A 19,718-nucleotide genomic window follows, 5' to 3' on the forward strand; every position below is an offset into this window, starting at 1 on the left:
TAAAAACAATGGACATGAGCAGAGACCTGTCAAACACCCATTTTCATATTTATTTTGCTGCAATGCACAACTGAGGGAGCAAATAAACAGGAATGTTCACTCGGGAAAATACAGAGAAACACCAATTTATGGTCAAAAGGCATTCCAATCTTAATTCATTTCCATATGGTGTGATTTATTTAATCTTTGGTGTCATATACAGAAGAATGGTGCACCCACGATTTGCAGATTTATTCCACACTGACACTTTGTCATGGAGGCGATTTTTAAAGGAAAGAAGTTGAGAGGCCAGTCGAAAATTGTTTCTCCATCGTCACAGGGAGCGAAGCCACAATGAAGCCGAAGCCACCGTGATGCCTGTGGACTTTCTGACCTACTTTGCACATTGAAAAACTTAAATTATTTATCATCCGCTCAAAATTTTGTACATCCTAATGTGAGACAGCTTCGATAGGAGCACGTAAAACAGATGATCTCTTTTTCTTCCCCCTTCGATGCCACACATTCTCTAACGGTTTCTTATTCAACACCCTAAAACCATTCCATTGCATGAATGTATCTGTTTTTCACACAGGGGTCAAATCCATCCGCAGTTTATTTTTGGAACAGGTTGCAGGGTTTGGTTCTTTGTTTTGTTTTTTTTCCTGGTGAATCACAGCGGAAGCCGTAAGCAGCACATTATCATCTGAAAGCCAGTCACATTTTAATATCCTTGTTTACAGGCTGCGGACAATGAATGGAGTTTAGACGCTGCCGGGAGCGGCGGCTGATGGTCATTGGCGTGACGACAGCGCCATCTAGCGGTGAAACACCAGAATTAATTTTTAAACCCCTCCCGTGGCAGCTCTAGCGCCCCCTGGTGGCCATTCTTAGAATTGCATGTGTGATTGTCACCAAAAAACATGGGGAAAAAACTAAATAACTCTGAAAAAAAATATGGATAAACATTTTTTAGCAAGTAATTTCATTTTGCACTTGAAGTAAAAATGATTTTTTTTCCCTCAGAGACAAAAATAAAATTATCAGTGCAGAAAAAGCCTCTTACTTCAACCCTTAGGTTTTTGGTTTGACCGATTCTATATGAATCCCGCACATTACATAGAAATAACAATTACTAGAATCAATTTCTTCACCTGCTTTTGAAGGGAAATAAAGCAAAGCCTGTTTGATTTCTCATCATTCCTTTTGTGATCTTTGTGAAACCCTTCATGTTTTAATTTGTGAACTTGCTAAAGCAACACCTACATGGGCTGTCCACGTTTGATCCAACATTTTGTTATTGTCACTTAAATTGTACCTTCAGGGGTATCTTAATACCTTCATTATGTATTTACATACGCAGCCTTTTTAATTGATCTAATTGCATTGAATTTCTTCTAATCCACTTACCATTCAACACGTGCATCAACACCTTAAAACAGGAAAAAAAAACACAACACAGAAAATGTTTTTTTTTCAAACTTGCTGTAAAACAGAACCATCTTACAGCAAAACAATCAAAAAACATTTTGGGAAAACTTGCACAGCGGGGTGACAGCGACCAATCAAAACGTGAAAAACTAAACTTGACGATGCTCCTCGAGGGCAGCAACGCTCAGAACGTCCATACGTTCAGGTGTATTTCACGTGTGTAAAACAAGATTATTTCGTAAATCCCTCCTTGAGCCTTTCAAGCTGCTGAGCCATCATTCAGTGGCAACTACAGGTGGACTAAAGTCATTGATCCGAATCAATAGCTATTCCGATCGCCTTTCAGCTGCACCCTTCAGTGGTCGCATCAACTTCTGGGCCCAATTGGTAGCCCTTCTGATACGATCAATAATCTACCAATCCATATGAACCTCAAATGTACCTGCCTGTATTCTACTTACACTGATTTTTTTTTACATCTAAAATGATCCTTAATATCAAATCGAGCTGAATTTTTGATAAGATTAAGTGATTTCACATTAAAAAACGAATTAAAATTGACCTTTCTCAAATCATCTTCGAAGTGGAATCGTGACATATGGCCATTTCAGCAGAACAACAGAATAGTTAAGTACTTATTTGACCATTTGCAGTTCCAGTGTGTACATGCAAGTACCTGGAGAAGCCTACAGCTGTGAGAAGAGGCAAAAAGAAAAAAAAAAATTTGCAAATTTGACATTTTCCACCTCCATGTTCGCTTTGAGTTCAGTTCCACGACTATGTTCACAAGTGTGGGAATCCTTCTGCACACCGCCAAAAAAAAAAAGCAACTTTCCTTCACCCGTCTTCTTTACTTGTCTTTCTGAAATGGGGAAAAAAAAAGGGACGTCATGCAAAATCATGCTCAAAGTAAAAAAGTACGTGCAAACATCGTATTTGAAAACATTCTGGTACCTTATTGTTCATTTCAACCGTCCCTGCACCTGCGTAAAAATACACAGGGATTAATATATTTCATTTCAAGTCGTCTATAGATGTTTCCGGTGTGAAACAGACGTCGTTACCTGAGCAGGGGAATGTCCAGCAGACAAACTTGATGAGGCCGTAGAGCGCGAGCGCGACGCCCACCATCGCCATGGAGTCCTCCACGGATGGAACGCTCAGCCCTGAGGACCAAGAGGGCAGTTCAGGATCCAAATCGACAACATCGAGCGGAAACCGAGCGGTTTCAGGCTGAATGATCTTCCTCCCTGCTGCCGGCGGCTGTTCAGCCTCCACGCTGGTGCATCAGAAAGTAGTCTTGAACTCAGTTCGCCATTAAAGTTTTCAGGTTTATTATGATACGACGGTTCATTTCTCAAAGGCACAAGTGTAAAATTCACGGCCTGAGGGCCAAATGTGGCCCGCTACGTCATTTTGTGTGGCGCGAGAATGTCTTATGAGGTCTGATTGTTTAGAAATAAATAAGTCAAACACATGCATTGACCATAAGCTACATTTCACACAATTAATGCCGTGACGTGACGGCATCCCGCCATTAGATCGCAGTGAATCCATATCAATGCTATTTTTAACACCTGGAATTGAGAATGTCCAGGAAGAGAAAAGTTGCAGATGGAAGGCTGTTTCAAGAACGGTGGGAAGGCCAATACTTGATTGTGCTTCAAGGAGAAAAAGCGGTTTGTCTTTTGCGTTACGAGGCGGCGTCGGTCGTCAAAGAGTCAAATCTACGTCGGCATTTTAAACACCGAACGCGGAGCAAAGTAGGCTAAAGTTAGCTTTCTAGAAAAACAACAAATTTTCCAAAAATTAAAAGCCAAACTAGGATGGCGGCAGAATGTGTTCACCAAAACACTGCAGCAGTGAAAGCTAGCTTTGGAACTAAGCAAGTAGCAAAGGTCATTATTTTACATCTACGCAAATGCATATGTAATATTTTGGATTTGAATGAGTGATAAATTCAGAGTTATTTAACACGACGGAGTAGCTACATTTATTTAACAATAATTTAGTTACATTTATACTGTTGCTGTTAAACGTGGCCCTTAGAGGACAACCATTTTGCTGATGTGGCCCTCGCTGAAAATGAGTTTGACAGCCCTGCTCTAAGGACAGAGTCCGTCTGGACATTACCGATCACGTTGAGCGCGACTCTGGCCTGTTGCGAGCCTCCGAGGTGCGAGGCTCCGCAGATGAGCTGCCCTCCCGCGACCAAATCCAGGCCGGAGGTGTCCAGGTCCAGTCGGGTCGTCTGGCTGAAGGTGCCGTCCGAGGCCTGCCGGTGGCCCGTGACGCTGCCGGGTCCCAGCGACCGGGACTTTCCATCGGGGCCCTCGAATTCCCAGCTGAACTCCAGCGAGTGAGGAGCGAACCGGGAGGCCTTGCAGTAGACGGTCAGACTCTGGCCGGGAACGGTGAGCGGCAGAGGGGAGGGATGGATGGACAGGGAAGGAGGTTCTGGCCAGGAGGAAAAACAGCGGGAGAGATTTAATACAAAGCTCGCCATGTGAACGACCAACTAGATTAACCAATCGAGAATGAAAAAGGATTTCGACAGTTTCTGTTTCCTGCATGCAACAATTTGGTTGCTGCAAATTTTTAGAATTCCACATTCCACTGTGAAGCATTACTATTTTTTTCGCAATATAAGGCGCAAAAATCGGTTGCGCGCCTTATAATGAACTCTGTATGAACTCTTGTTGTGTTTACTGACCTCCAACCAATTTTATGTGTCATACTGCGCTCAAACATCTGTCAAAATATTTTAGTGCTACTTTGGTAAGCGACCAAACCGCTCCGCTTGATTGATCGTCGGACCGTTCCCGCCTGACAAGGGACGTCGTATTAAACTCTGTCCTTGGTTGAATATGGGTTACAATGTCAGACAACATTAAATCAGTAATTATGTGGTGCTGGAATGAAACGATGTTCCAACCTCACGCTACCTTCAGGTGTCCGCTATCGCTGGCAACCATCAACCAATCAGAGAACAGTACGTAGTAAGATTCCCTCCGCCACTTTTTGTAATAGCGGTACGTCCTGTGCTTCAACATGATATTACTGTACATTTGCCAAAAATGGCACCTGTTAAGAGACATGCAGAATTCAAACTCACAGCTATCAGTCACGCCGTCCATTCATATTGTGCTTTATAACACAGTGCGCCTTATATATGAAAATAGACCCGTTCACTGATATCGCGCCTTAGAACGCGGTGCGTCTTATGCTCCGCAAAATACGTTACCCTCTAAAACAAAATGTTCCCCGTTAAGCCGACGAGTGAACCCGATCAAATCATTTTCCGGTACTTCACTGCTGTGCGAGAGCAAATTAAACCACATTGTAACTTCAGTTTCATTGATTTGGACATAAGATTCGGAAGAGGAATAGCTTTAGCTAGTTGCGGGCCTGTGAAAAACGTGCTCCATGCGATTAAGCGAACAATATGATATATACCAAGCGATGGAAGAGCTTCTTTTGCAGAGTAAAAGAAAAACATCTCAATGATTAAATCACAATCCATAAAGTTCCTCACCCACAACCTCCAGGTTCAGCGTCACCTGAGCCAGCAGGAAGGGCAGATACACCGAGCAGATGTACATCCCGGAGTGATGCACTTTGGCTTCCTTCAGAACCAGGGATGCGTTCCGGCTCTCGTGTAAACCTTCGATGTCCAGCTCCGCGTCTTCCTCTTGGAAGTCAAACAGCCGGTCCGTCTTGCTATCGTAAGCCACAATCAGGTGGCCGCTGCCTCTGAACTGGTAGCGCCACTCCACCGCGAAGCCCGACCCGTGAAGAGGAGAAGCGGCGTCGGCCCAGAAGCCGCAGTCCAGCAGAACCTCTTCCCCGAGTCTGGCCTGCACTGAGATGGTTCTACTGGTCACGCTGAGAATCACTGCGGGGAGACAAACACAGGCGGATTTACAAAAGCTGCAAAACATTCCGGACTCAGTAAATCTATCGAAGAGAGGGACACAAAAATGGCACCAAAAGTTTGTTTTCGGCCAGGGTCACTATTTCCAAGACTCCAACTAGATTCTCTCAGCAGTTATTGGTATTTGCAGAGCCTTTGCTATTTCAATCCATCCCTTCTCCACTCGGCGGCGACATGTTGGAGAGTCCACATCGTCGAGCTGCACCGTCCGTCCTCTTTCTGGACGCTTCATATTCAAATACCGTCTCTGCCGCCGATACGGTTCTGGTGATTGTTTGCCTGCCGCGTTTCCTGTTTTTGTTCGAGCTCATCTGTTGGTTGTTGATTGTGTTGCCTCGACGTTAAGATTGAAAAACCGGTGATTTCATCCGACATGTTTGATAATGTTGTAAGTCCAAGACTGGGAAAAGACTGAAATAAGATTACCAACTTAACATCTATAACATACAGTACAGTGCAAAAAACCTTTTTTTCCCCCACTTTTCAGTTCTTTACGTTTGACTTTTTTCTTTCTACATATTTATCAATTTATCCTCCTTGTTGTTATTTATATTTTTTTAATAGTGTTGGTCTTATATTTTCTGTCTTATCTCTCGAACCAAGACACGCTGCTCTCGAATTGTTGTGTCGGATCCTGCTTTTTAAATCTATTTTTTGTCTGTTTTGATTCCAGGGGACCTGAGAGTTGCTATCTTTATATTTCACTGCGGTCTGTGTAACGACACCGACAGCCTTGAATCCTTGACGGCCGAGATGCGCTGCGACTCAGTCCAAGGTCCCGGTCCTAGGATGCGCAGCTGCACATCCCTGCCCTTCTGCTTTTGTTTTCCATCTGACTGACGGGTGCAGTGATCTTTACCATCGTGCTCTTTGCTTCCGGTGGGAGCCCGTGTGATGGTGGAGACGCCCAGCTGGCCGTCGTAGCCGTGAACGGTGGCCGCGAACCAATCGGCTTGCAGGTAAACGGGGCTGAAGGCCGGTTCTGTGAGCGGCGCGACCCACGAGAGGGAGGACGGCTGCGGCAGGAAGGGGTTGATCTCGCATTCTGGCTTCACGATAGAACCGCTGGGAGGGCTGAAGGCACGCTGGCAGAGGGTCGCGGCCGCATCTGCAAACAGAGGAGAGTTGGGGGTGGATGGGGATTTTTGCACATTTTACAGGTAATTCCTGGCTAATTTGAAATCAAAGGAAATTAGTCATTCATAAATCAAACAAATACAACCGTCTGAAATCCTTTAGATAAATTCTTAATTTTATCATTTGTTTTTGACTTCAACTCAAATCTTAAAATCCCTTGTCTTTGAACCCACGAGAGAAAACAATAGAGAATTTATGCTAAGAAAAAAACATTCATCCCATGACAAGTATTTTATCTTTCTTGAATCATCGTTCAAGGAAACTTGAATTTTTCGTTTTTAGAAGTAGAGTTTGGATTTAGGGAAAGCACTGTCTGTTCTCTAAGCGTTGAAGGTGACGGTACAGTCGTGTTCATTCTAGTAATCCTGTGGGACGAACCGTTAACAACATAAACCCTGTCGGGGTTGATGTCGGAGGGAGCACGGCGAGCATCTTCATGGCGAGGATCTGTCCTGATGTGAAGCAGGGACTTTTCCTGGCTGGTGGAAGTCGCCATCCCTCTTCCTTGACCCGCTTTCTCCTGCACAAACCAGCACTCCAGCAGGGGACAGCTGCAGCTGCAGGCTGAAAAAAACAATTTATAGCATTCATCACAGACCTATGGAAGGGGGGGGGGCGATATTTCTTTCCATTTAAAGCTAATAACTGTCATTTTTACACTTTCAATTTCAAACAATCATCTGCCAAGAACAATTTGGATACGGCCAGCTTGTTTGATATGCCTTACTCCACATAGAAGAAAAGAAAGCGAAAGCAATAGAAAACAAAACTAAAAGTATGATCCCAGTTACACGACAAAAAAACGCCTTCAGAAAGTTATTTTATTATTTTATTTCACAGGACAATGGGTTTACAATAAAATGCAAATCTTGACGAAACACTGCAAAAAAGTGAAAGAGGCTAGGTTACCCGATACACGGTCACAATCGAGCGGGCGAAACTCCCTTCAGAACATCCCGAATTTCACAAATATGTGTTTTAAATGGTCAAGGAGGTTAACGGTGAAATTTTATCTCGTCAAATACGTTGTGACGTCGTCGCTTGCAACATCGGCACCGAATAAATCAAATATCTTACAAGCAAAATGAAATTTAACGTTGTTACCGGAAATTAGCTTTTTCCCGGACGGAGTACCATTCGGGCAACTCGTTCGACACTTGTACGGATGCAAAACTTACCGTGAGCGAGGCAGGTGATGGCGACCAGGGAGAGTTTGTAAATGGTCGACAAGTTCTTCATTTTTATTTTCAGTTTTCTTATTTCGTGACCTAAAAGTCTGCTACCTTCGCTTGAACTGACACGCTTCGATGTCCGTGTACCAACGAATAACTCCAAATATCTGCTTTCGCTTTCGCTGTCATTGTGTCAAGGTAGCCTACATTACCGGAAGTTAGAGATACCAATTTCCGGTATTGTCGAGGGGGGGCGTGAAAGGTGTCAGGATTTTAAAACATTTTCCCCAAAAAGCTGTTTGGGGTGGTAGATTTAGAGGCTGGGTGACCCCCTGATTGCTGAGGCATGAGAAAAACAAAATTCCTCTTTTTCTCCTTTCACCTTTCCATCTCACCCTATTCTCTGCAATCTCCTCTCTCACATCAACTAACTTCATATCGTCTCTCACTTCGTCCATAAATGTTCTCTTTGGTCTTCCTCTAGACCTCCTGCCTGGCAGCTACATTTCCAGCATCCGTCTACCAATATATTCACCATCCTGCCTCTGTACGTGACCAGACCATCTCCAGACCATCTCAGTGTTTTTAACAGCAACCCTTTAAATATTAGAAGAGAATAGGTGATTTCTACATTTTTTTGTGTGCATTGCCTTTTACTTCAACAAGGAGGCATTTCCTCATCAACACTCGATGCATCTGGCAGTATTTATTGGAATATTGGAGATGGTGGATGAAGGTAGGAGGGACAACCACAGAGGGACAACAAGAATTCTTGACAAAGTGTGCATGTGTTGCTTTTTTTGCCACCCTAACCTGTGTGATACTTGTATGTATATTTTTTGAGTATGTGTTGATGCTGCTTGCTGGCCTCTTTGTATACCATATCTACACATTGTCAAGGATACCTTACTCATTATCATTTCATTTTACAATCCATTTCTACCATAGTTATTTCTGCAACCATTCACTGCACAAGGAATTTGCTTTTATTTATTTTCCTATTTTGTTTTTGATTGTTTATATTTTATTTGCATATTATTTTCCATAATAACTATTTGCACACTATTACCCTGTAATATTGCTGTGACAATGTTGGGACTCCTGCAGTTCCACTGAGAGGCGCACTGCACCAGCCTTTGGCCCCGTCTCTGGAAACTCGCTCGGTTTTCATGTTTGACGGTGATTTTTGGATATTTTGATAAAGAGCAGGAGAACAAGACTAGTTTCACTGCAGCGCCACAAACTCCTTGTAATATTGTAAGAATTGTAATCCCCCAGAAAATCAATCCGATTCCTGACAGAACGTTATTTAAGTTTTAAAAGTTACGATGACTTTGGAACAATAGACAGCCGGTAAACTGGAAATGAATCCTATTTGTCATGAAATCGCCTCATTAAATGGAAAAAACTGCGCAATTTTCCTACTATCGCTTCGGGCCGCTGCGTTTCAATTTGCCTGGTGACCCAAGACGTCAACGCCCAATCTGAATTCTTATTGGTCGTGGTTACTGTCTTGGACAGAGACGTCATCAGGAGCAACGGTGAGACTGGACTCACAGGTTATGAAGGTGGGAAAGTCTAGACATTTAGAGCCAAAGCTCCCGTTTCTGTCGTCACTTGTGCTTTATCTTCATGCTGAAGAATTCAAGTCAGGATCAGTCAAACTTAACAGGTTATCAACAACCCCAGCCAGTGAAAGATAGACTTATCCTGTGTGTGTCAGGGTAATGTGTGCAGATGGTGACTTATGTTTTGCTTGACAGAAAAGACCAGCATCATCGTCGCACTGATTGCTGTTGCTCTGCTCGCCGTCGGATAAGTCCTCTATGAGAAGTCTGGTGAGAGACCTCCACAGAGAGATGTTTGACTGGCTCCCTTTAATTGTGGGTCTACGGTCTTCAACACTGAGAAAACGTCTCCCCCATAAAGTGTGATGAACAGACACTCTTGCAACTGAAAGCCAGACAGATGTTTGAAATCCTATCTCACCCTGTTAAAATACAACCCTCTAGACGTGTCAATTCTATTTATGTAAAGCAAATACAGATAAAAGTGCAGCTCAGCGATAGGAGACCTGTGACCTTTAGAGGCCCCAAAGTTCTGCAGCGAGACAAACTCCTCCCAAGATTAACATCCCTGGCAGTGAAAGAAACTGGTTTCTGAAAAGCCTGAATTGAAGCGTCCTTCTTTGGAGATTTTCTCCCTGCATAGACAGCTTTCGGTACTCAACAAGTTTCCTTTTATATTTAAATTTTTGCTGAGGAGAACCTCTAATTATGGGTTGATTTTTTTTTTTTGAACCCACAATTAAGTGTCTCCGAGCCTGAGGGAGTTTACAAAAAATAAACACACAGTGCATGGCCATTTATTTTTATTTCTTATCCACGAGGGAGTTTCTTGACCGCAAATCGAGCTAATGAAAACACTTTTTCCTTCTAGAGGTTACAAGTGTGATGAAAATGGTAATCTATTGTCTGGAATCTATGAATTGGGGGCGACTGGGAAGACATCAACAAATGGTGCAGCACCTGAAGGGGGGAGAAAAAAAAAAGAAGGTTTAATGTTTGGCAGAATTAGATGGACTGCACTCAGACCTTTTGTTCACTCCAAGCCACCATAGAATTAAAAGGTTGTGTTCCCTGCAGGCGTTCTGAGCAGAATGCTGCAGAAGCCTGCTGGGATGGTTTTTATTTTTTGGTCAAGTCCACAGCAAGTCAGGAACGGGCGGGCCTGAGAGCCTTGGTATATGACCAAACACGTCAGAGGGGGGGTTCAACAAACTCACTGGGACAATGCAGACGCTCCATCCATCTGTGCTTCCACAGACGACCCGGCTCTACTTGAGCTCCAAAAGCAGGTAATTCTAGTCCGAGCAACTGGTGAAAAACAGTCACTACAATACTAGAGCAGCTTCTGCTGGTGTTTCAGCCGAGGGTCACGTCTCTCAGCGGGAGCAGGGATCTGGGGGAAACATAAAGATTCCAATGAGGAAAATGCAACTGTTGTCGGACCGGATTTTACATCAAATGAATAGCTTGTGATCCAGAAGCTTCAAATATCCCAAGACTCAAGACACGCCATAAGACCTGCTTCACTAAGCAGCAGCGGCGAAAGTCTCATAAATACTACTGCTCTACATTCAAGAGCACCTACTCCATATTTTTCCCTAAACATCAATTTTCAGTTCAAGAGCCAATGTTAGTTTATTAAGAACACTAAAAAAGTGTGAAACTAACAAATAACGTTCATCTGGGATGCAAAGTACATGGCTAACGTGGACATGACTGAAAAGCGGGCAGACACACAAATCACTTGATCAGAACAAGGCTAGATTGTGAGACTGGAGGGGCGAGCATGGCTGCGGCGTTGCAATGTTCTGCAGAAATAACCCAACAGCGCTCAGGGGAGGGAACACGTGGGTAAAAGCGACTACAGATTCAATCTCTGAGGCGTTTCCAACGACATGAGCCTACAGAAGAGGCTCCGTCGGGATAGACCTCAATACAGAATGCCTTGTTTTGTTTTTCAGCTCACCTCTGGAGCTGAATCCCTGCACAGGACCGACGGGTTGTATTCTGTTCTGCAGCAGCAGAAGCCTGGGGAACAGAGATGATATTAAGTGTGAAAGCAGGTTCAGGAAACCTGAATATTCAAACACAAGTCAGCAATTATAGGAGATGAATTGTGTTGCTGCAGGTCAGGATTTTCCTGCTCGAATCTCTACAACTTAGAAAATTAACTTTTGAAATGGCTCGCTGTCACGGTAATGTTCAAAGGTTAAAGCATTCTATTTCGCAACACAAACATGGCTTGTGCGGCAACATTTACGATAGGTCTCACAGAGACCTTTATTTTTAAAACATGTTTCCTACTTTAGATCCAAAGGGGAGCGTTTACTAATAATAAAATTAACCTAGATCTGTCTTGGGGGGGGTGGGTGGCAGTAATTTTGCATGACCCAGTTCTAACGGACCCTCCCATGTGGCACAGATGGCAGCTGAATCATGGAAGTCCAGGCAGGTAAAACAGGGTTTGACACCAGATCTTCTCAGGTCTTTTTCGGGCCTAGGTTTAAATTTGGAAATTACTACATATCTAATGTCTGCCAATGTCTTCGTCATCTGTACGTGGAGATCAGATGTCTCCGGCCATCAAAAGCAACAGTTCCCGCTTTGAGTGACATAGAATGCAGGATGAGGCGTAGCAGACATCCTGAATGAATCCCAAGAAGGCAACAGATACGGGTCTCTGAGCAGAACGTCAAGCCATCCAACTCCAGGAAGACAACCCGGTGTTCCAACACATCTACCAGGACTCCAAACACATGTGGGAAGGAGACCAACGATGCCTGGTGTTGACTTATTCTCGCACTGGCTTTTGAACAATCCAGCTGAGAGCAGCAGGTTGCAGATACCACGCAGTGCTGTCGGAATGACTGTCCGTCCCGGGTCAATACTGACCTGATTGCGAACCATTGGACATCACGGAGCACTCTCAACATGGGAGACCTGGGGCGGAGGCAAATAAAGGTGAGCATTTTGTGAGAAGCAACCGCAATGCTCAGTCAGAGCCGCGTGCCGTTCAGAGGGGCAGCTATCACTCATTGCTCAGAGCAGTTGAACAAATTTAGCCAATCATCATAAACACCGTGTCAAGAGTGGATGTTTTGAGTGGGATGAACTTACACTGCACGCCTCCGGGTCAGTTCTGCACCTGCCACGAAGAAGACCGGTTAGATCCTCGGCTAATATTAGCTTGTCAAAGTGCCTGTCGTTTCTCATAAGTAACACTGCAGCAGAGAATTGACTGCAGTGGGTTGCAAGAGAAGTCATTCCTCTTTGCACCATAGGAACCCACAGTCCACTTTGCAGGACCGGAGTTGATACTGTGCAAACGCGACACACTTCTCATCTATTCTCAAAGGCCTCAATCATTTTCATTTGTTGGACCCCATTAAAAGTCTTAACGAAGCAGTAATTTCTCCCCAAGACACTGCAGGCGTCCAAGTCCAATGTTGGGAGCAATTACTGCCAATGTCTACACGGTTTCATTAAAATTTAATATTCTGGGGAAACACTATCTGGACTTGGAAGAGAACATATTTCACTGAAGCAATCAATAAAGCAAAACTCAATCACTTTAAGGGCAAGAACAAACATTTTAAGCTGACTAGCGCCATCTTCTGGTAGGAATACTGAATTACAACTAGGTGGGGATGCGCATGGAAACTATATTCTTCAAGAAAAAAACCTTCAACTTCGTGGATTTATAGTTGGCGTCCATGTCAAACACTCACCTACTGCCTCCACATTTCAAGTCAGGATCCCAAGTAGCATACGATCCTACAAAACAAGTTCGGTGATGAGCATCACTTCAAATCTTAGTTAGAAAGCGAGGTGTTGAGTCATTCTATGCTGACTGCATTTCTTTTGGGTTATACGTTAAATATCAGGATATAGCATCAACTCGGTGATTTTACTTCCACTATAAGTTAGAGTGGAAAGTCTGATGTGCCAGGCCTCATTGGCACCGTTCAGCAACCAGCAGTGCAGAGGTGAAAGCAAAACCTGATGTTCTGTAGCCACTGCAGCTGAGGGATGAGCCCACTGAGCAGGACGACCCCTGACTGTCTGCACTGTGGCGCTACAGATACCCGAGTTTATCCTAGGGCTGATCATACAAATTGAAATGATCATTAAAATAATCATCAAAACTAAGAAGGCTCACTAAATTGGATCCCAGAGTTTTGAGGGTTAGAGTTCAAGCACAAGTACTGGTGTTACAAACCTGGTCCGGTGAGGCTTCCGATAAACTTCTAATGGTCCACTTTCTGCCATCTGTAATGGATTAAAATCTGGGATTAGCGTATTCGGAGTGATCAACATGTTCAAAATGAAAAGCTATCTTGTGACTGAAGGATTCAGAATTCAGGTGAAATTGGACGTTCCTTGCTAATGTCATGGTTCAATTAGCCAACATGTGGCGACGGGGCCTAGCTCTTCATATTTCTCACAAAACACATTACTATCACAACTAAAATGTTAGTATCCAGTTACAGGGAAACGTTAACCTTAATTTAAACATCTATATAAATACCTTCTAGTTGCTGTAAACCAGCAATCTTAGTTTGTCTTCCAAAATGCTAAAACGCCGTTAGCATTAGCTACAATGAAGCTAGGATGTGCCCATAATGGAAGCAGATAGTATTTTTGCTTATTTGTACATTACTTGTATTCGTCTTATAAATTAAGACTTACAGAGACGAGGGGGAGAGGATTTCGTAAAAAAATGAAATGGTTGCAAACGCGGTCGACACGTTACCTTGTCTGCGCAGATTCCGGCTCCGTATGTCCGAGATTCAGAAGCTAAGTCGAAAAGGCGCTTCCTAGGGCTGCCATCACATTTATAGGAATGGTTTACGACAACTGAACCGCTTTACGGTAATGGTACGGTAATATCCAAAAATCCAAATAAAATGTCTTTCGCAAAACTTTTTAAAACATTTTTACTCAATTGAATCCATATCATGAGGCACCTTTTTGAAGTGAAATCCTTTTTTTTAAAAAGAATATAATGGGCGCCTCTTCAGAAGTGGTCCCGTCAAAGAAAAAAAAGAGCCCCTGAACGAAATACTTGCGCATCGCTTCATACGGACTATTTGTACAAAGGTAACTATAAATTCGTGCTCCGTTTACAGCGTATCTTCCGAACTTCAGCTTGCCTGAATTGCAACTCCGTTACTTACACCTGACTGCCACAACGTCGTGCAAATTCCCGGGATTTTGTATTTGCAGTTTTTACTTTTTTTTTTTAACCCTTTCCCTGAACTCATCTTGCAATTACGGTCAAGAAGCGCCTCTCTTGAGAATCAGTCAAGGTTCCTATGCAGGAATTTGATTCGACAGATTACAAAAAATTAAGCCATTAAATTTTTACTTAACTGGAAGTTTAAAAGTGGTTAGTCACAATAGTTCAGTAAACCATTGAGGTTTTAGCCCACAAAGCCATTTCCGTCTTCAATTTCACTGACTGAAGTAGCATATTTGAGCTCATGTTGAGAGAAAACACTCCAATTTAAGTGAATGTCATTCATACCTTTTACTGAAAAGGCATTTAAAATTCTGTCACCATTTCCATCAAAACCTGTTGTATCGTCTCATAGAAATGCTCTTTTAACACAGTCGAAGGAGGTCAACACTTCACCGGAATAACGCAAAAAGGAGATTAAATGGAGCAACAAAGATGAACTACAGTATTTAAATACAAACAAATTGGTACTTGTCTAAAATGCTTTGTTTAAACATTCTTCTGACGAATAATTTAGAAAGGCTTTGCATTGCAAATGTTTAAAGTATCACAAATAATCAGGAACAGCTTGTAAATAACGACAGAAGTCAAAGGAGAAAAAAAAAAATACAGGAGAAATTTCCAACAAATACAACACATTGGAAACAAGTCCTCAAACCTAAACATGTCAAAATCTAGGACCATTTTTTTTTAGGTCATGTATAAAAAGAAAACCTCTAAACAAAGTGTTTTACGCTTTAAAAGGTCCTTCCGCGCAAGTGTTCTAGGAGTAAAACAGGTTGAAGCAGAATTGAGTTGTGGTTGACACACATTCAGGGTTACTGATTTCCTGCTGTCCCAAAGCTCAGAGTCCTGGACTGGCACCGCTCTCGTCTAAATGGTCAGTTACTTCTCCTCAGTGGTAAACAAACACTACACTGTTTGTGTGAGATGAGCTGGTCATTTCCACAGTAACAAGACAGGTGCATCTCTGTCTCGGTCTCGCCGATCACTCCATACTGTCTGGGTCTGCCTGGGCCATGTAGGCATCCAGTTCGGCGTCCAGGTGACCTTTGGTCTTTGACATATAGGCATCCAGCTGGTTGTCCAGCTGCTCGCGGGTGACTGCAGGCCGGCCAAGACCTCTGCCTCGTCCGCGCCCTCCTCGGCCGACAAAACCGCCACGTCCACGCATTCCACCGCGACCTAACCCACACATGCACAAAAACAGGCAACCGTAAATACCCTGCAATTGATTCAAACTCCTTTGGAACCAGAGGAACTTAAGTGTACCTAAACCTTACTTCCACTAAAGAATAAAGTGAAGTTCAAAAGCGAGCCAGTGGTTACTTTGGGCACAGGAGAATAGAGCCCTGACAACTTTTGTTCTTTAAAAGCTCAGCATTTGTGAAACAAAGGTCAAAATTTAAAGGCGGCACATAAACATTCGTTAATTTACCCCCTGAAAAATGTTTCTTCTTACTGCAAATCACAAAGCTAATTAATACAGATTTTGTAAAACACTCAGACCAAAAAAAAGAAAGTTTACAAAATTGAAACTGGTAAATTTCCCAGAAATTGTTAACATTTCCAATTGTGGCCATTTCGATAGCTATGGCTATAAATAATACAGAAAAAAGGCTGTGTAATAATGAACTTTGTTTCCAGCCCAGATTCTCTGAAAAGACCCAAGTTTGAATTGAGAAGACAATCCACATCACCTCTGATTACACCTCCTCGAGCTCCTCTAGACAGAGCTCCTCCACGACCAGCCATTCCTCCCCGATGGCGTGCTCCTCTACGCATCGCCAGACGGCCAGCAGCGCCCCGTCCTCTAATGGGTCCACCTGTAGACACTCGCTTCCCTGTTCAAAGGGACCAGATGTAAATATGATTTCCTGCACAAAAGTGAAGAACAGAATGTCCTGCAACATTTAAGTGGCAGAAAGCGTAACACACACACCTCTCAGGGAAAGAGCTCCACGCATCATTCCTCCTCTGCCTCGTCCTCGGAGGCCTCCTCTGGTCATCCCCCGCATCCCTCCTCGACCACCTAGGACTCCTCCACGCATCAGGGAACCGACAGGCCGGCCCAGTCTGGCCTGGATGTTACTCTTTCCCAGGCGTTGCTTCAGGCTCTGACAAGTTATTCAGGAACCCAATTATAACATGTTGCTCAGCGACAGCTTTCTGACTCTCACTGCCCATGCGTTAGTCGGGCCATTAGCCATTCGTTGACAAGTGTCAGGGGTTAAATGACATTTTGTTGAAGTCAATGTAAATTCTTGGTTTAACAAACTCATCTCTCATTTCTGAAAACTTCCAAATGTTAAGACCCATTTTCATTCAACAGCTATAATTGTCATGACAATCCAGAATATGAGTACTGGTTGACATATAGGACCTTGTCAGGGAGGAAAAGGGGTTAATAATAAACCGCATCTGAAACTGAAGTAAGATATTTGTAATATTGATGTGTTCCATTACCCGCAGTAAGCAGAGACAATTTTGGTCAGAGCAAAAAGGCAGATTATAAGGAATTATTTCCAGTGGCGTGGGGAAGGGAGTCGGTCACAAATGTTTACCAAAGTTACTCTTGCGGACATGAACTCAGTTTGAAGAGTCCACCTGAGATGCTACCAATCAGGTCTGACCAGTGTCCATGTTCACATCACTGAGGTTCATTGCTGATGCCTATAGAATCTAAAAGCTGTTAAGGTCACATATCAAATGAGCAAAAGGTGAGTCTATCACAAGACTCTTAAAAAAAGAAAAAGAGCATACATTTCTTTATTTAAGAAACCTGGAGAACTCTGACAAAAACATGACCCTCACTGCCACTCTAGGCATTTACAGATAAATATTCAGTACCTCTGCAACCCGCAGCCCGGCTGCACAATCTCACCTGCTTGTGATTCAGAGCAGCTTGCACAGACGGCCGGTTCTCCATCTGCTGGGCCAGCCGGCGATTGCGAGCACTGGCCAAATGCTGCTGCTGCATGGTGGCTCGAATGCTCACCGCAGTTGGCTGCTTGTTCTTCAGCATGTTAGTGAAGCTTTAGAGGTGGGAGGGAAAAGAGGAAGTAAAAGACGGGGACAGGGGATATACAGAAGAGGAGGAGGAAGCAGGGTTCCATATCAACTCATTTCTCATGTTATGGATGCGGCCACCGACTGTGGCGGCTCTTTTGTCATGTAAGACATCTCCCATTTCTTGGCACGATTTTTTTCCTCTCTCAGTCATGACACTTGTGTTGTTTATACTTGATTTATTCCACTTGGTTTTCAAATTGTTCAAAAGAAAAAGAAACAAAACAAATTAAGATGGAGGAGAAAGTGAAGAATATAGAGAGAGGGATAGAACCGGAGAATGTGCGAGTAGAAGCACACTTTGCCACTTACAGGCCACCAGCTAGCTGGCTGGGGTGTCATCATGCAGCAGCAGCAGCAGAGGCCCTGGGCGCCAGGTGTTCGGACACCCAGCCACTTACAGCATGGACCGTGACATGTGGGTGACCCACTGTGTGGCTCAGAGCAGGGAAGGGGAGCTCTGTCACGTCCAAGCAAGGACTGAGTGCCTGGTTTTTGTAGACAGAGAGGAGAGAGACAGTAATGACAAAGAAAACGGCCTTCACTGACTGGTTTGAGAGAGAAGTGCTTGAGAGATTTAAGATGTGCCACATCTCCCTGTGTTCCTTTACTGTTTCTTCATTTTGAAGAGAGCACACTTAATGCATACTTTGTTACGTACACACCAGGGAGCAGATGTGCCATCAATTTTTAGGACAGTTGTCCAATATTGGCTTACCAAGTATGACCAAACTCAGCCCTTGTCAACATGTGTGCACTGCTCGCACAAGATCTTTGGCCCAGAAAAGGTACTTCCACTCCATGTTACACGCACATCGGTCTCAAAAACAACATTAATAGGCGCTATCATGGCCAATAAAGATGAGTGAGCAGTGCACACACAAGGGTAGGTCAGAGTAGCATCCATGCCGATTCCCCCAGCAGTAGCCTTCCGCAGAGAGCACTAGAACTTTCACCAGCCAAGGATGGCCCTTGATGTGTAACTGCTGACAGGGTGCGTGGCGCCTCACCGCTCGTTCAGGGACACTTTGGTGGTGCTTTTCAGGACAACTTTTTGGGAGGATGCAGCACTCATTTTGACAGGCTTCGTTTGCAGGGTCCTACAGACGAAATAGTAGAAAATATTAGTACAACATTCAACATTTCAGTCAGTTATCGCTTGTTTGACATGATTGTTAAAATAGTCTATTGATTTAACAGAATGGTTCCAACTTTATCAACATGGCAGCCTAGTGTTGGACTTCACTTTCCATCTTCGACCGAGTTTCCATGAAGTCCTATTTTCTTCGATGTTTAAGTCTTACCTCTTTGACTACGTCAAGCATCTTCGTTACACTCAACAGCTAAGAAATCCAATAACAGTTCATGGCTGCTTTATGAACATGGATTCTGGTTAACTAAAACTGATCAGCGACGTCTCCTCCGACGCAGATAGGGTAGCGTCTGCGTACTGACCATATAAAGTTACAGGGGCCCCGGGAAGGAAGGCTGAAACAACACCCACTGGTGTCAATCACCGGCCTGGCCCTTACTAGAAGACGGATTAGTCCTTCGGTGATATGTTTCCATTCCAAAGAGGAGGTGAATCATTGATAATAAGTACTGTTTAACCATAAGGACATCTATACTCAAATATAAGCCTATTCAAAGGCCAGTGGGAATCTTCTCGATCACTCGCAATCAATGAAAATGAAACGTTAGCATAGATACCGTTGATTGCGATAACTACTCTATCACTAAATAACACTCCCGGGGGACGTACCATGAAAACTTTTACATAAACAACACAGAGGTTCAACATTTAAATAAATCGAAATAACCTTACAACAGCTTAAAATACATGCTTTTAATCCTTTTACTTACAGAGAATGTTGCATTGGTCGAGGAACGCCAGCTAGCTGCGATTAGCTTTAAGAGCTAGCTGGTACCGACACTGTGACGGCCGTGTGGGTTTCTTTCGTCTTCGATTTAACCTGTGATACGCTTCGCGTCAGGCTTAAAAAAGTTGAAAAGACAAGCGACTTCGGAATTTGACTTTAGTAGCTTCCTGCAAGAAGGCCCCCCAAAAATTGCTGAGTCTGGGCCTGAGGGGCAATTCTTCTTAAAATGGAGCTGGCTAACCGCTGAGTATCTTCGGGAAGAAAATGGAGCGGCTTTTAAGGCTCAAACGTCACGGGGATCGTCACTTC

General features: G+C 43.7%; 2 protein-coding genes, 1 long non-coding RNA gene and 1 other non-coding gene across 6 annotated transcripts; all 4 read right to left on the reverse strand.

Moving 5' to 3' along the window:
* Positions 1 to 29: 29 nt before the first annotated feature.
* Positions 30 to 7,850, reverse strand: LOC147219670 (tapasin-like). The gene is made up of 8 exons (XM_086171611.1): positions 7,660 to 7,850; positions 6,860 to 7,045; positions 6,204 to 6,452; positions 4,946 to 5,305; positions 3,544 to 3,867; positions 2,475 to 2,576; positions 2,365 to 2,393; positions 30 to 2,272 (listed from the first exon to the last, which is right to left on the reverse strand). Exons 1-8 carry the CDS (start codon positions 7,718 to 7,720, stop codon positions 2,261 to 2,263), a joined length of 1,323 nt encoding a protein of 440 aa, XP_086027737.1. The 5' UTR covers positions 7,721 to 7,850; the 3' UTR covers positions 30 to 2,260.
* A 2,161-nt stretch (positions 7,851 to 10,011) lies between these two features.
* Positions 10,012 to 14,039, reverse strand: LOC147219671 (uncharacterized). Its single transcript, XR_015108004.1, has 8 exons — positions 13,975 to 14,039; positions 13,441 to 13,490; positions 12,950 to 12,995; positions 12,339 to 12,366; positions 12,114 to 12,161; positions 11,188 to 11,249; positions 10,439 to 10,614; positions 10,012 to 10,181 (listed from the first exon to the last, which is right to left on the reverse strand). It is a non-coding gene; the product is annotated as an uncharacterized LOC147219671 (long non-coding RNA).
* On the reverse strand, positions 11,023 to 11,156 carry LOC147219672 (small nucleolar RNA SNORA18). The gene has a single exon (XR_015108199.1). It is a non-coding gene; the product is annotated as a small nucleolar RNA SNORA18 (small nucleolar RNA).
* Positions 14,040 to 14,737: 698 nt separating the features above from the next.
* chtopa (chromatin target of PRMT1a) lies at positions 14,738 to 19,558 on the reverse strand. Of its 3 annotated transcripts, none has more exons than XM_086171252.1 (6): positions 19,393 to 19,558; positions 18,540 to 18,629; positions 17,345 to 17,495; positions 16,403 to 16,577; positions 16,161 to 16,304; positions 14,738 to 15,645 (listed from the first exon to the last, which is right to left on the reverse strand). In XM_086171252.1, the coding sequence occupies exons 1-6, from the start codon at positions 19,404 to 19,406 to the stop codon at positions 15,449 to 15,451; spliced, it is 771 nt and encodes a 256-aa protein (XP_086027378.1). In that variant the 5' UTR covers positions 19,407 to 19,558; the 3' UTR covers positions 14,738 to 15,448. The 3 variants fall into 3 exon arrangements, with proteins under 3 accessions (XP_086027378.1, XP_086027379.1, XP_086027380.1); XM_086171253.1 differs by having other exon boundaries at positions 17,345 to 18,017; positions 18,248 to 18,629; positions 19,393 to 19,464; XM_086171254.1 differs by lacking the exons at positions 18,540 to 18,629; positions 19,393 to 19,558 and adding an exon at positions 17,842 to 17,970.
* Between the last annotated feature and the right edge of the window lie 160 nt (positions 19,559 to 19,718).

Source organism: Fistularia commersonii, chromosome 24 (genome assembly GCF_037954325.1).
Source record: "Fistularia commersonii isolate RoL2024-O1a breed Wild chromosome 24, RoL_Fcom_v1.0, whole genome shotgun sequence".
NCBI lineage: Eukaryota > Metazoa > Chordata > Actinopteri > Syngnathiformes > Fistulariidae > Fistularia > Fistularia commersonii.